A 16,448-nucleotide genomic window follows, 5' to 3' on the forward strand; every position below is an offset into this window, starting at 1 on the left:
ACAGGTTGTTCACAATAAAAAGGCATCCATTATGACTGATTGTTTATTAAACATACGTCTGTTCGTTCTTTTTCATGCTAAAATAAAGCTTATTTTAAAATGTTAGCTAAGAGCAGCTATTATCTACAGTCTTCACATCGGACGAATTTTCGCTGAAGTCGATGGTCTACATTCTTGCCAAACTATACGCGGTTTCCAACCAATCTGATGGAAGTATTTATAAGGAAAAGCAGATGACATACAATGAAGATTGCATCAAGGAATTCAAAATTAATCAAAGTCACGCAAAAGCCAATTCTTACAACTGAAATTATCATGCAGAAATTAACGGCTGTTTGCGACGGGAGAGTATATATCCCGACTTGAGTTGTCCAGATAAATTCCAACTGTCAATTTTTTCAAGAATTTCTGCGGTATTTTGCGTTCCTTGAGCGTTGGGACTTTTAGTTTATTCTCAGCTTAAAATTCAGCTCCATTAACTTCTTGTGTCTCTCTGTCTCTTTGTGTTAGACTTCAAAAAATTGACGCGGACCAATATTACTTTACCTAAGGCTTGTATTGAAATTTTTTTAAATTTTAGAATGGTAAAGAACTCTAAGTTTATCGATAGACTTCGCGCATTTCGCCCTCCCTTAACTAGGAGCGTTTCTTGAGGCCCGCTCCAGAATATTCGGGCTGGCGAGTCATCATCACCTACTTGTCAATATTTAAGTGTTGGATAATGTGTTTTCGATTTCGTAGGTCGCAGAACTATAAAAAATCTTCACAGTGGCGAAAATTTACGCAGTGTCACTATGAGCGTTACTAACAAGACGAAAAATTCTCGAATATCATGAGATCTGCGTTGACTGGAAATAGTGTGACAGGCTTGAGGAGAGGAAGAACCGCACTGCCCATTTAATAACTTTTCTCAGTAAAAGTACAGTTGAATGAAATGGAACAATCAAGCATTTAAAATTGAAAACGATGGTTTATTAGTTTATAATGTACAAGTTATTATCCGTGGGAAGAACAGTAGTACTGACTATTTAACGGTATTGATTTCAGTAAAAGCAATAAGTATACTTTATGGCTTCTGCATGCGGTTAATGGTTAGCTTATCGAAGTAGCTAAGAGCAAAGCAACTAAAAGTTAACATACGTTTTTTTCTTAAACTCACATGTACGATGGGTGGTCTAGACTTATGTACTGTCTCATTTTGTTATGAAGAAGCGAACATAAAAACTGGGCTGATGCGGAATATTGAATGGAATGAGATATATATATTACAAATTACATACGGAAGCATCGCCTGTCATATACATCAATTCATTTAGAAATTTATCAAGTGATCATTCAAGGTATTACAAAATCGTAATAGAACTATTCAATACTATTATGAGTCCACGTGTACCTAACTTATTTACTTCTAGGTCATACAATTAGAAGAATGTTCCTACAATAATGTCTTCAAATCAGGCGCGCGAATTCGACATTGTAATTTTTGGTGTCACCGGATTGGCAGGTAAATTCGATGTCTTTCTTTCTTTGCAGTGCCCTCAATGTTCATGCTGTGCATATTCGCAGGCACTCCACTATAACACTTGCATTTTGTTTCGTGCACATGTTCCGGGTATCTGAAATTACATGTCCGTCTTGTAAATTACCGCAAATAGTATTTTTAAAAATTTCTAAAAAATCCTAATTGCACCTGCGCTTACTGCATCTACACCTGAGATCCTACCTATATTTATAAAATAATAAAAAAATAGATCTACAAAGATGTACTGATTTTAAATCAGTTGAATTTATGTTAAAATATATACAATAATGCAATATGCCTACGCAGTTGTCAAACTGTACACGTATCAAGAACGTTAGCTTCAAAATACAATCGCTTGCCGATAAGTGAAACAGGTTGAATTGATTGTAGATGGAACTCGTAAAAATAGTCTATAAAAGGTTTTAGAAAATGATTTCTTTTACATATTCATTATGGCGTTAGACAAAACTGTAAAAAAAAAAAGATTTGACGATAAATTTTGGAGTATTAGTAATTAATATCAAATTTGATATGCAGTTTACAGAACTTATCGGCAGAAGAAATAAATGGAAAATTAAAGTAGGTTAAAATTCTTTAGCCTTCAGAGACGCTTACGAATAATAAGGTGATAAGTGTCAGTTGACTAACTTACATTTTTCCACAATTCAGGACGATATTGTGCCGAACAGCTGCACAAGAGTTCGGTTGTGGATAAAGTACGGTGGGCCGCTGCTGGAAGAAACAAAAACAGGATTTCCGAGGCTCTTCATGAGGTAACTGTACATTGTCTAGCCGCCTAAATAGTCGTACTCTAAATCGTAGTAAGGTGGTGTCATACTTAGTAGTGCATAACAGTTATTAAAAACGATGTAGTAATCCTTATCGCTAAAATATAAGCATTATTTATACAAGATGTTTCTCTAAACGAATAAGAAAAACATACTAAATGATTCATTAAGTGAATTTTATAATTTATTTGATCACATTTAATAAATTATTTTAAAACGGTGTTATGTAAAAATAATAGGCTAAGTGATAAGACATGAGACTAAAGGCAACTTCTGCTGTAGTATTGTATGCATTTGATCGAAAAACATGAATGAAAAAAAATAATAATAATAATGCGGAGCTGCATAATAATAGTTCTAATGTCACCTTTTTGGATTTTTTGCTTACACAAAAATATCTGAGATAAAGGATGGCATTTAAAGTCATATATAAAAGTGAAAGCATCGGTTCACTACAGTACAATATTTTACGAAGTACTTTTTCTAATAAGACCGCAGTTCGCAACTTGTGAATATTAAAAACGACCTATACACATACTTTGCTGTCTTACGTTATACTTTACTTATATTATACTTGTTCATGGTTACAGGTATCTTCGTGGCTAAGTCCCGATTTAGCCGCAGGGCTTTTAGAAGTTCCTGTGATAAACGCAGTCGTGTACGACTCTGCTAGCTTGCTCGCAATGGCTAGTAGAACTCGTTGCGTTATCAATACTGTCGGACCTTACACGTACGAGATTGCTGTTATTAAATTCCCAGTTAATTGTTAGGATAACATAATTAGTCATTATTATCTATCTATAGTCAACTATTATAGTTAATTTACGTAAACAGTAGTTTGTGCTGACTTCATTTAAAACTAAACTACAATGAAAATCAAACTAAAACCAGTCATTTCTTATTTACTAGGCGTTGGGGTGAACCCGTTATTCAGGCCTGCCTCGAAGCCGGCACCCATCTTCTAGATTTGAGCGGCGAGACCTATTATAACGAAGCTATGAGAAATAAGCACCATCGCTTAGCTCTTGAAAAAGGTATAATACACATTTTTGATGTAATATAAAATGTAAAGCAAGAAGGCGAAAACTTCCCATTAAAAAATATTGGAGTATAATTATTACGTATTGTTTTCAATAATAAAAGAACGCATAGCTTGCTGGAAATTCTTTGGCAACGAACAGCGCTTTACTTATTGATCTGCCTACCTACGATTTACCTAGGGATAATAATATTATTAATACTATCTGGTAGTATCTTTATATTCGATTTTGCTATTTTCTAATATCCTTCCTGAATAGTGACAGCCCTATAGCTGCAAGGTGGTAGTCTGCTCACGATAGTAAAAGGCCTAGAATAGCACGTATACAACTTCTTTGGGCACTCTTACCAAAACCCCGCTGTCCTTCTCAAACTTTCGCGGGATGGATTTCCCCGGCTCAAACAATGCCTTTATTTTCTGCTACCGTTTTCCGATCGCAAAGTACGTGCCGACTCAATGCCGGGGTATCTCGTCATCATGTACGGGAGTCCTTCAGGGTGCTGTCCTGTAGCACGAGTGCAGTTTAAATGAGTTCTTACCTATTGTCTCATTTGCAGGCATATTGAGGGAAAACGCCTTTCGGGGTAGTATCAGCAACGGTCTGCGGCTTCCAAGGAGGCTAGCTCATAAAAACTATAGGCTTGACTAGACCCTTGTGCTGTTGTTCGAACCCGATTGTTGTTCGAGCGCGCACTATATAATGTTGCCTAACGTAATATATCGTGCCTTTGCGTTCTTAGATTTTTCTGTATCTCTAAAACTTCATATCTTATTACCGGCATGATGAGCTATAACAAGTCATTTGTGTTGGCATTAACATTGCTCTTCATGTAAACTTTAACCTTCAGAAATTTCAGTGCGATGCTCTCAGTCACTACCTGGTAGTAACGTTGATACAAATGGTACAAAACGGTACCATATGAAAACTAATTGTACTGGTAGATGTGCCTAGACCTGGGCGACAACTGTTCTAACTCGTTCTGCGTAGGCCTCATTGATCTAAAAACACACATGAGAGATTAATTAGTCGCCTTGTATTATAAGCTTTGTACTGGCCTGGCATGATCACATGTACTGCAAATATAAGAAATGAGTAAGTGTGTAGGCAACTTTCGGATTTGTAGGAATACAATGCTGTGCTCTCTATAGTTTGGACTGTTTACTCCCCTTAGAATAGTATTTAGACCTTCACAACTACATCATATTCCAAAACTGTTTTATAGGTGTAGTAATTTTACCAGCTGCCGGATTTGATTCGATACCATGCGAAATGATGCTACAGTTTGCAAAACAAAAATTTTCGGGAAAAATCAATTGCCTCGAGACATTTGGTATAATGAAGGACGGTTCTCTAGGATCTGCAATTAACACCGGTACGTTTTGTTTAGATAGTTTGAAAGCTGCTTGATAATATGGTTTAACATACACATTAAAACAACAACAACACAACATTAAAGTTTTGTTACAATCACCATTACAAATTAGGACATAATCAATAAAATATTAAACTAAATATTGACTCAAGTGAGAAATCTTATATCGGAATATACCAAATACAAACAAGAACATCGGTATAAAGTCAAACAAATTCGATAGGGTCGACGGTCTTATGACAAATGGCAAGTGTCAGTGGCGTACAATGGACAGAACGACTCTTACGAAACGGCGTGGCAACCATGCAAGCAGCTACTAATCTTAATAATTTTTTAATAATAAATTACGTAATTTTCATTTCTTACTTTTCTGAATATTAATATCTGATAATAAATGTTACCGACGTTAAGACGTAAATCAGCGTAGTAGCGTATCTGTTAGTTATGGCTACCAGGGCAACGCATTCAAAGAGATGAGTATTAGTCACCCAGACCACGCCTCTTTTTAGAAAAAAGAGGTAGAAGTGTCTTGGGATGGTGCATAAACAACTGACTTCATTTCGTTTTTCCTTAGAGTTTTAAAAATAATGTTATACCATTCTTACGATTTAAATCGAAGCACTTGATTCTATTAGAAGCCTTACATCTGTAGAGTAAATTATCTCTTCGGTAAATCTTCAATAGATCTAAAATGTTCGGTACTTTACTACTAAACAAGTTTTGGTTTTAATTGCAATACATATATATCTCAAAAAAGCTTATTATCGAGCGATAGAGTAAACAAGTGGAAAAGTTTGCATATACTACAAATATCCTACATAAATATCGACAATAAGATAGATCCTATACGATTGTCTTACGGATGGCGGGTATCTCACGCACATCTGTTGATGTGGACGCACGTGAAATAGTATATATTAAAAGCTTCGGTTACCCCTTGTCGGTTAGAATAGAAATTCGATTGACGGTATAAGATGGCCGCATCAACTAACTTAGTCCACAAATTTACCACAAAGTTTCCCGATGGTAACAAGTAAGGCAATAAAAGAAATTGGACTGTGTATTTTAACTTGACATCCTTTCTGCCACAAGAAAATTGCCTATTCTTAGAAAAGTTATATAACTCATAGGGATCTAGTTAAAATCACAACCTAAGATAAATGTTAAATTTTTTAAGAATAGGACGTGAATAAAGCCTTCGCCTACAGCTTTAATGTTCAGAAGATTTAACGTTTAGTTTTTTGCAACTTGAGCTGTCTGACCAAGATTGATTAACATTTAATTACGGTTAATATATAACATATATATTACATATTAATATATAATATATATGAATGTAAATTCTTGGAGCAATTAACTGCCCCAGCTTGTTCTGTAGCCACCGATTCTAACCGAATTGTAATGAATGGTCTATCAACAGTTCTCCTGTTATGCTTGTTACCTTTCAAGGTGGGCAATGCCTCAAATCCTAAGTATTAGTGTCTAAGTAGTAAAGGTTACAAAACTGATGTTTAAATAATCAAAATCTTTAATTTCGTTCTCAATAAATGAGATTTTCAAGTGATCACATTACTGCGTATACAGTTTTGATCCAGGTCCTGGATATTCCTTTACTAGAGGCACTCACATCAATTTTTGTACGGATAATTAGGGACATATTTCTGTACTAAAAGCGTCTGTTGAAGCTACTGTATAGAATTCAATATACACTCAATATAAGGGGGGTCACTGGCTTACGAAACACACTTAGGAGCAATGATGCGAACCACAGTGAATGGCAGTTGCTTTATTTTGCCATTTTGCCATCTCTGCTAAGTCTTTCCCAGAACATCCTTGGAGCAATACACATTAAGGCTGTTGGCAGCAAGGTGTAACGCGAAGTGAAAATGCCTCACGTTGGCAGCTCTATGCAACTGATATACGAATAATAGTCAGTCGGCGGAAGCACTTGCGCTTTCTGTTAGTCTACCTCTAAATTGCTAACTTCTCTTATGTATTCCTAATTAATGAATACAGGTAGTTCAGTATCGTATGTTCAGTTGTCTCATAAGATATTGAATTTTAGAAGTTAGAGGTGAACCTGAAATATTCATGTCATGATGCTGGTTTAAAATAGCTTCTATGTTGCAGGAACGTGGGAGTCGATTCTAGAAATCTTATCATTCAGCGCACTAAGTAGGATGTCCTATATTCGTGAACGCGCGTGGAAAGATGTGTTCAGCCAGCCTTGGCAGCCGATGGAATTTAGAACCCGTAGACCGTATGTGTAATTCATCTTCGCTAAGCACTGCTATCACTATAAAGAGACTAAGAAAACTTTAATTAAATTTGAATTATCACTTTTTGTTATTATTATTATTATTATTGTTAATAAGGATCATAGTACCCTTTGGTTGCCAACTGGTCTTTAGCTGCTGTATTGCGGATTTAAACGAGGCTTTAATGTAGGTTAGTTTTATAGCTAATGAAGCTATTTAGTGCGAGTAAACGCATGTGCATTAAAGGCTACATTGGCTTACCACCCTAATAATGTGCCCTCTCATTACAGCCTCTTTATTGGCTGGCGCTCCGCAATTCCTGGTTTCACACTTCCATATATTGCCGCTGACAAACCGGTTGCGACACATGCCGAATTTTTTCGTCGAGAAATCGATCCCACGTACAAACGGGTTCAGGTGCAGACGTATATTTGTAAGTTTGTTTTAACTAGAAGTTATATTACGCCTCTTCAAGTTTACATTTTAAGAATAATTAAATTAGATGATTAGCTTTATATAATATTTAAAGAAAATCGAATGTCAGGTACGAGTAACTCGTTTGTGCTTGTGGTCTACAGCAGCAGTCAAAATTGTACATCTGATTTCTCTTTGCAGGTACCTCCCTATTGAAATCGATTGCAATACTTTTTATCTTGGGTTTTGCAGCACTTTTATCACAAGTATCGTGGGGAAAGCGACTTTTATGCACCTATCCAGAATTCTTTACAGCAGGATTTTTTCGCAGAGGTGGTCCTACGCGAGCTCAAGTTTTATCTTGTGGATTCACTATGTACGGTATGGATTACTCATGGAAATGTCTTATCAATAACAATGTATTTTTCCCAAAATTTATTCGCCCCACTATCGGTCCATTGCAGTTATACGCGTTTAGCTTTGACTCAGATGAACGTTTTTTTGCAACATCTGATGAGTACATGTATCCCGCTGAGATGCCAGACATACACGTAGAGGTTCCCTAGTTCAATCGTAAACAGTAGTCCTCTACCAGTCTACCTTCGAAACAGTAGTTTCTAATTTGAGATGAATACGATTTTGTACTAATTGTATTAAAATGCTGGACCCTTTTATTGAGAAGCTTGTATTCTTTACCGTGCAAATACATTGGAGATATTACTAAAGGCCGTTGGAGAAGAACGTCTCTTGCAGCTTCCCTCATTAGAGTGATAAGAGTCTCAGAGCTACAGCTATCAGAGCAATAGAGGAAGGTGTAAAAGATTAGCTACCTAACTATGTAATCGTACTTTTAATTGATTACTAACATCGAAATCATTTATAGGCAAAAGGTCTCTAATCAAAACGTCAAAAAGGAATAATATTTATTCCACACAGTAGTTACTTTCGACTAATTTGGATACTAACAACTCTCTCTATTAGTACAATATTCAGAGCTATTCCTCTCGCAAACTGAGCCCGCTGCGATATTATTAGTGTTAAAAAATTTTAGTTCGTGTAACCACCAATCAGCAAATTAAAATGCACTACAGTAACGTAATTTATATATTTTTTTTAATTAACGCTTTATAATAAATTATAGCGCATATAGTCTGCAAGTCATCGTCATTATTTTAAAGGGGTTGAACCATAATTTACAATATAGCCTCACCTTATTTATGTGGTAACACACACACACTATGAACGTGTCAGTATTTCTGAAAAGAAAGCATAGAAGTATTTTACAGAAAAGGAAGTCCGTGATAAGCACTATTGGCCTGAGTGCGCGCTACCCTGAAACATAAAGTCACTCACTCAAAACTTTAAACCAGCTATTTGCCGTGACGATAACATATGCATAGTATCAGTCAATATAATTACTAAATACATTTTATATATCGGGTAGTACGGCTAAAGAACTGTGCATTGGCAGGTATGGACAACAACATTGGATGTAATCTTACGATTTTGTCATATTTTCAATTCTTGGCTATTATATGGCTGTTGTCTCGATTATCGTAACATAGAGATATTCGGGTTAGTTATTCTAAACAGTAACTTTCTAGAACTATATACTGTAAAGTAATGGGCGATCATCAGCCGGCGATTTTTGGACTTGATCTATTTCAAAAGCTACTATATCAAGCTAATACATGCTAATTAAATTCTTAAATGTTACTAAAAACAACAAATGTTAGTAAATGGTTATTCATTACTTTTGTATCACTGTTATCCTTGTTGTTATTTCCTATGTCATAGGTATTGGTACGGGCTGGCACCACGGAGACTCCGAATCTTCTACCCCACGGAAGCGTATTGTAGTCCGTCTTGATGGTCCTGAAGTTGGATATTTAGCCACTTCGATTTGTATCGTTACTTCTGCTCTTTGCTTAGTTAAGGAAACTGAAAAGCTGTCCCTCAGGTACTCCAGTAATGGCTTTATAAATAGTTACAATAAGAAGAATAACGGCCGTGTGACTGTTGTCAGTGTTTAAAATCTTGTTAATCCTGTTAATATAACCATAATTAAAGCTTACTTGTTTTGACACGACAGGCCCTCATTTTGGCATAATTTATTTGAACAACTATATAAGTTTTCTGTATTGATCACCTTCAATGGAAATCATCAAGAATTTTTTTTAAATATGAAAGGCTTTTTTTAGAAGTGAATCCAGAGCCACTGGATGACTTTCTTAGTGATCTTTTATCTACCCTCTGGTATACATTTGAAAAGGAAGTACCGACAGACGTATAGTAACAGCAATGTATAAAGAAAATGCAAATTCGTGTACATATTTTTTCTTGTTTTGTTAAAATAGGGGAGGTTACTTGACACCAGGCTTCGCCCTCGAAAGGACATCGCTGTTGGAGAGATTACAAAAGAATCAATTCAAGTTTAGCGTAGTAGAAGATGCAGCACCTGAGACCCAATGAACATTAAGGCAGGATAAGTAGATACATATATATATGAGACCTGGTGCAATGATTCCAAAACATCTGGCGTCTCGAAAGCTAACCATAAGATTAATTTCATTTAGGTATATCTGATTTCATATCTATGCAATAGAACTCAGTCACCTCCGATTGATGAAACGAAAAGCAGGTATCAATCACCGTACTGTGCTTACAAGTAGCTTGTTTTCTTAGAAAAATTAAATGTGGTTAAATCGGTAGAATATTTGGATTTTTACAATTATTGTGATAAATAACCTCGGATGTTTAAAAATTCTTAAAACAAGTTGCGTGGACGTATACATCATAAATAAATACGAGAAGAGGCAATGCTGTATTATTTACTTTATCACTAGAGGTATGTCAATGTCCTATATATCATATGTAAAAAGTAACGTATTAGATTATCTGATATAGTAATTCCCGTAAACGTTTCGTGTTTTTCCCCGTTTTTTGTCAGTTAAGGATTTTATCGGTGTTAGAGCTGCATATATTCAAAGTAGGCGTATTGCTCAAAAGGAATTCTTAATTCTTTTAAAGCATTACTTAAAGAACTTCATGAGATTAAAACTCCTTGTATGCGTAACTATTAATATATAGAGTAGAAGCAAACACAAGAGGTTTTTATTCAGTTCCGAAAGCTTAACCGCTAAAGCTCTCATGAATTTGGACGTTAAAGGTAGAAATGTATTTCTTTCTTCTTCTTCTTCCATAGAATGTTTAGAAACACCACAAATAATTCACCAAACAATATACTGTAGGCCTTTCATTATATAAACACTAGTGGTAAGAATGGACAGGCCGATTTCTCAGACACCATAAATCCTCTAAAAGCGCGTATTGTAGTAAATTGACTCACTTCACTCAATTGTTTTCGAGACACGCTGTTTAGCATAACACCGTAGAAGAGTTTCAATCTAGCTGAAGCAAACAGGCAAAGAGGACCCATACAGTTTTTTGAAAGCAAAGTTACTCAGCTTATTATCGTTGTTGTAACGTATATTGCAACCTTCAATAATCCTTTCAACATCTTTAGTGCTAACTACATGGCATATCGCAGCTGTGTTACAACTTCTTTGGGAATATACCTAACTTAAAATTGTTATATGGCTTAGAGAAATAGGTTATCCCGCATTGTACAAAACCACCTTTCATGTGCCACTGCATGGTTCAAAAACACAATAGACGAACTATGATTGGATATTGTCTAATACATTTTTTCGTCATTTTGTTTCATTATCCTAGTTTTTCATATTTCGGTGATTGCTACCTCTTAATCTGTGTGGTAGTGAGTGGCATTACATATCTACGTACCTCTAAATACGAAGGCACCGTATAAATATTTTTCTAGTACATAATCCGCACTACAAATACATAAGACGCTATTTAACTCTATGCTGCTATTTTCCAAATTTTACCAAATGTAAGTTTAAACCTGCTTGGCCTAAATCCAACTTAAAGTAGTTGTGTTACTCTGCAGTTTCATTAATTCTTTCTTCGATTTTCATAGTTCAAGAAAATTTAAAAATTGTTAAACTTTACAGGCGTCTACAAGTGTTTATTAGGTCTTATTATATATTATCACTGCTATGATGATTGCCATGAAATCTTTTAAAAATTGCTTAAGACATATAAAACATGCTTGACAGTGTTTGAAATTCCGGACCGCCAAGATATTTTTTTTACTATTTCGAAACGTATTAAGAATTACCGCAAGTCTAGTAAAAAAAAAACATTTTTTTGTTGATATTAGAAGAATGGTCGAAATGTACAAGATTAAAATATTTTTCATTACAAGAGAACTTGACATGAAGTAAACCGGAAAACATTTTTGACGTGCATTTTTTTTTATTTACCATTAAGCATGGAAAAATTACCGAAACAGTCATACTGAAACTTATAAGGTAAGGATAAACAAATACCAATATACAAAAACGTGTTTTCATCGAACTGCGTCCGTTACGCGAATGTTCCCTTCGCCCGTGTTGCTTCTACTAACCAATCGAGCTAAAAGAAGGCAGCTGTCGACTTCAATAGGAATAACACCACGAAGTACTGCACATTTTTCGCGTTAGCACTTAAATTTTAACATTAGAGGTAGGTTTTTTGTACATCTTACCGTGAAAACGTTTTCTGCTCCAACTTGCGTTTTTAAAATAAGTGCGGGAAAGATGCATGCACACCTTGAGGACTAAAGAACTTTTACTTATTATTTTTGCTTTTAAACTAAGGCTACGTACGACTGATATTTTTGATAGTCAAATCATTTGTTTCTTCTTTTAGAAGGTTTTTGGTGAAAACTGGATCTCTTAGAAAACAATATCTTTCTGGGGGATACGTACCGTCTAGGCGCGTGCGACTATCACGGACTTTTGGAACACAAACTGCAAATTATACTAAAAATGATTACTATGAACAGATTTCTTAATTCTGTCATCTTCACTCAATCTCCGAGCAGATTCAGTTCACTGCCTTTTTGATCACAGGGACCAATTTATGTCGCCTCTCTCATTGAATGCCGACGTTTGTAATATTAAACCAACTTCTAAATTAGTTGTGACAAAAGGTACACCATATACCGTAAACGTGAAGACGTCAACAGGTGCGAAGTTGTGACTTTTGCTACTTCATCATCTCCTTGTAAACAAGCACCTTCACTGTAAAATGATTAATTGAGGGATCAATTGATCTCACATGCGTGTCGCCTATGTATATTCCACTGCATACGTTGATGCAGTGAATGCGACGACAAAAACTTGACGGATGAGCAACTTACCTCTCTGCTTGGACGTGATCACACTCTAGTTACGGCTAGCGACTTCCATTCCCTTTAGCTTGAGACAAATCGAACACACGGTCTTAAAGAAAGGGTGTTATCGGATTTAGATCTAATGCAGGTTTTGCCCAGTTTTTGGACTTGTCAAAACATAGTGAGAATAGAGTTCCGACTTTAGTTCGAAGAAATTCGAACTCGGAAATTCGAAATTTCGAAGGTGTTGAAATTTATCAGGATTTATTTAAGGAAGGTTATTGGTTTTTACCTTCTAGTGTGGTGAGTGAGAGCATAAAAAGACTTTAGGCAAGTCATTTGATTTTATGAAAGGTAATACGATCTATACCTCAGAATGCACGAAATGCTTTACTTTTTTTTTAAAATGCCTTTGTTAGGGTGACGAGCCTACAAAACGTTTGCGCTACGACTATCTTATCATATCGAATTGTATTTACCTTCTAGACCTTTACACAAATGCAGTCCAATTGCTGACTCTATCTCTAAGCAGCTTGCCTCGATTAATTGTGAAATCTTCATGAGAAAAGGAAAATGTGCTTAAAAAGGGTTGAGTAAATTTGTGAGATGAGAAATTCATATATTGTAAACAGCATATCAAGACCCTACAAGTTTAGACTGCACAGTTTGTGTGGATAATGAATGCTATATTAAGATCAGCTATGCTAATTTTCAGTCATGCAAAAAACGAGTTTATGTATGGGATGAGATGCTGCTATCAAAAAGCAAGAGGGATCCTTGCTAACTGAAAGTCACAAAAAGAATCTTATTGATGTTATATAGCCCGATTAAACTGAGGTGCATCTCAGGTAATTGACACCAAGCAATAAAATTCAACGACGAACTGTTGTTGAACTGTATTGTTGAAAATACTGCGGAACATCCAGGAAAAATTCTATCTTAATTCAGACAGAGGAACTTCTGGGCTCTAGGTGATTTTCGTTTGAAAAAAGATAGTTCTGAGTTTCTAGGTAGCTCCAATCTTATTGCTGTGATTGTATAGTGTTATTGTGTTTATTTGTAAAGGTACATCTGCATTGCATTGACTATTGGAACAAAAATGTGGTTTCGAAGCCACTCATTCAACAGCGAAACTTCGGTCTAACGTGCATTACTTTATGTATAACGTGTACTAAGTGTGTCTCTGTAGAGACAGTCGAAAGCTCGAAATATGATCTCAGTTTTGTCATTACCAGACTAAATAATAATAATATGATTATCTAAAGTAATGTCACATCCTACACTGTATGTGGTCTATTGCGCTGTTAAATGTGTAAGTACCTTTTTGCTATTGGCTTTTCTTTCCTTTTTTTGCGCTTAGTTTGCTAGAACGCGGATATTTTAGCAATCATGTACCATTTGAGGCAGCGCGTGTCATGTCGTTTGTCTTAATAAAAATTCCATTAGTTCAATGCCGTTTAGGAGATTTTGCTCATAGGCATATTATTTTGCTGAAATCTTTGCGGGTCCGCTTATCATCGACTCAAATGGTTATAATTTCCAGACATTGTAAATCTACTGGTAGCAAACATATAATGATAATAATAAATCAGTTCATGCTCGGTCACCTTAGAGTTAAGCCTTATCAAACATCATGATTAGAATTCTGGGTTGTAAAGCTACATGCAACTAAATCACAAACAACTACCACCTTTTATGATATCCATGAATCGCTATGAAAATTTCAGGAAGGTGGAGTTATTTTGTGATTCATATCTGTTGTGCTTGTATTGGCACATAATTGAAGCTCTAAAAACTCTCTACTGAGAAAAAAAGTAAATAACAAAAAGACTTCATTAAAGTATGTCACGTACTGTAGTAACAATACATTTCTAATAGCATAGTAAATTAAACCAGATTGAAAATTGACTTGCATATATCACAGACTAACATTAACAGAAAATCGGTCGTGAAATTCTGAGCTCTTCCTGGCTAACACTCATACCTGCCGATTGCATAAACGCGTAGAAGCAACGACTTCTGTGCTTGTTGCGTCAAACAGGCAGTACCAGATATGTACCACAAATCGTGTTTCTTGCTTTTCTTATGGGCTGCTGGCAATTTCCTAAAATTAGATGCGATGATATAATATCTGTTACTGCGGACGAAGCGACATTAATCAACTGTAATGATTCTTTCTTAAATTATTAGATAAAAGACTAAGAATAAGCATGCTAAGCGTTCGTGTTATCACTTTTTAGTATATATACGATTGTGTAAGTCTATCGGCAATAGCTTTTTCCTTTATGCAGCTCAATAGTATAAAACTCAGTGACACCTGCTTCAACTATAATTTCAAAATACATATAATATACGTATCTGAATTATCATGGCGAAATAAAGTTATTGGAGTGAAGTAAGAAACATGCGTAAAATTACGCTGCATACTAGTGTTTATAATTAATTGTTAGAATAACGAACGTATTTATTATTAGAGCTAATAATAGGGCTCGCGTTTAAGGGTCGCTGAAAATTTGCAACTGAGTATTATGTAGGTTTAGTATGGTCCTTCGGAAAATATAGGCTTTCGAGCTATCGAATGATCTACTGCTTCATCAGCTCTACACTTGAGTTCAAAAGAATTACGAAATGATATCAAAAGGGCGATATAGCGGTTTACATTTTGCTAACTAATGGTGCACAGGCACACGTTACTAAGAAGTATTCCAAGAAGTAGTATTAGAATTGGACACGCTTCTTCTACTAGGATTTTACTTACAATGATGACACTTTCGTACTAGTTACATGTCATAAAACGGTTCCTAGAAAATGGACATTTGTAATTCATGTAAATTTGAAAACTCGTTTGTGATGTACATCTGTAGTTGCAAGTGATGAGATGCAGTTCTTCTACAAGGCATGACGTTTGTTTCATAAAACTATTACTGTTTTTACTCAGAGCTCCGAATATATTATATTCGTTTTTCAGCTTTTCTGAGTTTATAGTTGCTTACAATGTAAATAGGAAATTTTCGAAATAGTCGCAAAACTTTCCTTGTGTAAAAAAACTTTTCTAACTCAAGTATTCTGATTTGCATTTTTGTTGCATAACCGGTGTCGCCACTAAATACTCCACGAAACAGACTTGATTTTATGATAGGCGCTTTACGTATACATTTATCATAGATGGTTAATACTATCAGCATAATAATGATTATTTGTAAGTTTAGAAATACCTTGTTTACTTTTTTTAGGATGTCTAGTAGAAGTTCCAAATTGTGCATTTGGCAGAACCCCTGAGTCGTGCTTTATGCATTTAGATGAATGTATGATACATGCCTTTCCGCGTAGAATATATATATACACTCCAGCCAGAGAGAAACTTAGATTATTTTCCTATCAAGGGATTGCTGGGATAAGGACACGACACTTTTGAAATAAAACGTAATTATAAATAGCGCACCTTTTCGGCAATACTCCAGCAGTACTGCATTTTGAATCAATGTGAACCACGCGCTATTATTCTACTCTAATCCCGCTACTCTGGTGTCTTTGGGAACATTGGTCGTCTTCAAGATATAGTGCAAATAACAGAATGACTTGTACCTCATATTCGAAGGATTATACCTGTTTTATTTATATTTAACTTGAGAATAATTTAAAGATAACTCCCAAAGACTTAGTTAAGAAGCTGCGCTAAGTCTGCCTATTTATTTCGTTACTGTAGAAAAATACGTTAAATTCGAAAAACCATTTTTATGCAACTTTATCATGCCCACGTTCATGCCGTCGGGATCCTTACTGCACGATTTGTCGATATAAGCAGTTATACCATA

General features: G+C 35.4%; 1 protein-coding gene and 2 long non-coding RNA genes across 10 annotated transcripts; 2 read left to right on the forward strand and 1 right to left on the reverse strand.

The window, feature by feature from the left end:
- Nucleotides 1-871: 871 nt before the first annotated feature.
- LOC111249911 (saccharopine dehydrogenase-like oxidoreductase) lies at nucleotides 872-10,214 on the forward strand. The gene is made up of 11 exons (XM_022804375.2): nucleotides 872-919; nucleotides 1,413-1,504; nucleotides 2,192-2,295; nucleotides 2,901-3,040; nucleotides 3,220-3,344; nucleotides 4,573-4,722; nucleotides 6,853-6,982; nucleotides 7,271-7,413; nucleotides 7,596-7,775; nucleotides 9,192-9,354; nucleotides 9,752-10,214. Exons 2-11 carry the CDS (start codon nucleotides 1,444-1,446, stop codon nucleotides 9,864-9,866), a joined length of 1,311 nt encoding a protein of 436 aa, XP_022660110.1. The 5' UTR covers nucleotides 872-919; nucleotides 1,413-1,443; the 3' UTR covers nucleotides 9,867-10,214.
- Nucleotides 951-14,632, reverse strand: LOC147755950 (uncharacterized). 8 transcript variants are annotated; one of them, XR_015327406.1, is made up of 10 exons: nucleotides 14,618-14,632; nucleotides 12,464-12,742; nucleotides 12,227-12,268; nucleotides 9,149-9,269; nucleotides 8,605-8,650; nucleotides 4,228-4,348; nucleotides 3,698-3,854; nucleotides 2,874-3,051; nucleotides 2,175-2,251; nucleotides 951-1,616 (listed from the first exon to the last, which is right to left on the reverse strand). It is a non-coding gene; the product is annotated as an uncharacterized LOC147755950 (long non-coding RNA). The 8 variants fall into 8 exon arrangements; XR_015327405.1 differs by lacking the exon at nucleotides 14,618-14,632 and adding an exon at nucleotides 13,954-13,968; XR_015327407.1 differs by lacking the exons at nucleotides 12,464-12,742; nucleotides 14,618-14,632 and adding an exon at nucleotides 7,242-7,448 and having other exon boundaries at nucleotides 12,227-12,457.
- On the forward strand, nucleotides 12,793-14,850 carry LOC147755951 (uncharacterized). Its single transcript, XR_015327415.1, has 2 exons — nucleotides 12,793-12,936; nucleotides 13,349-14,850. It is a non-coding gene; the product is annotated as an uncharacterized LOC147755951 (long non-coding RNA).
- The last annotated feature ends 1,598 nt before the right edge of the window (nucleotides 14,851-16,448 follow it).

This window comes from Varroa destructor, unplaced genomic scaffold (assembly GCF_002443255.2).
Source record: "Varroa destructor unplaced genomic scaffold, Vdes_3.0 BEIS01000004.1, whole genome shotgun sequence".
NCBI lineage: Eukaryota > Metazoa > Arthropoda > Arachnida > Mesostigmata > Varroidae > Varroa > Varroa destructor.

Bases quoted from the DNA above. Each gene is read 5' to 3' on its own strand.
- LOC111249911 (XM_022804375.2), top strand. From the start codon at position 1,444: ATGTCTTCAAATCAGGCGCGCGAATTCGACATTGTAATTTTTGGTGTC. The intron at 4,723-6,852 runs GTACGTTTTGTT...TCTATGTTGCAG, and splicing joins AGGATCTGCAATTAACACCG to GAACGTGGGAGTCGATTCTA. The intron at 7,776-9,191 runs GTATGGATTACT...CCTATGTCATAG, and splicing joins TTGTGGATTCACTATGTACG to GTATTGGTACGGGCTGGCAC.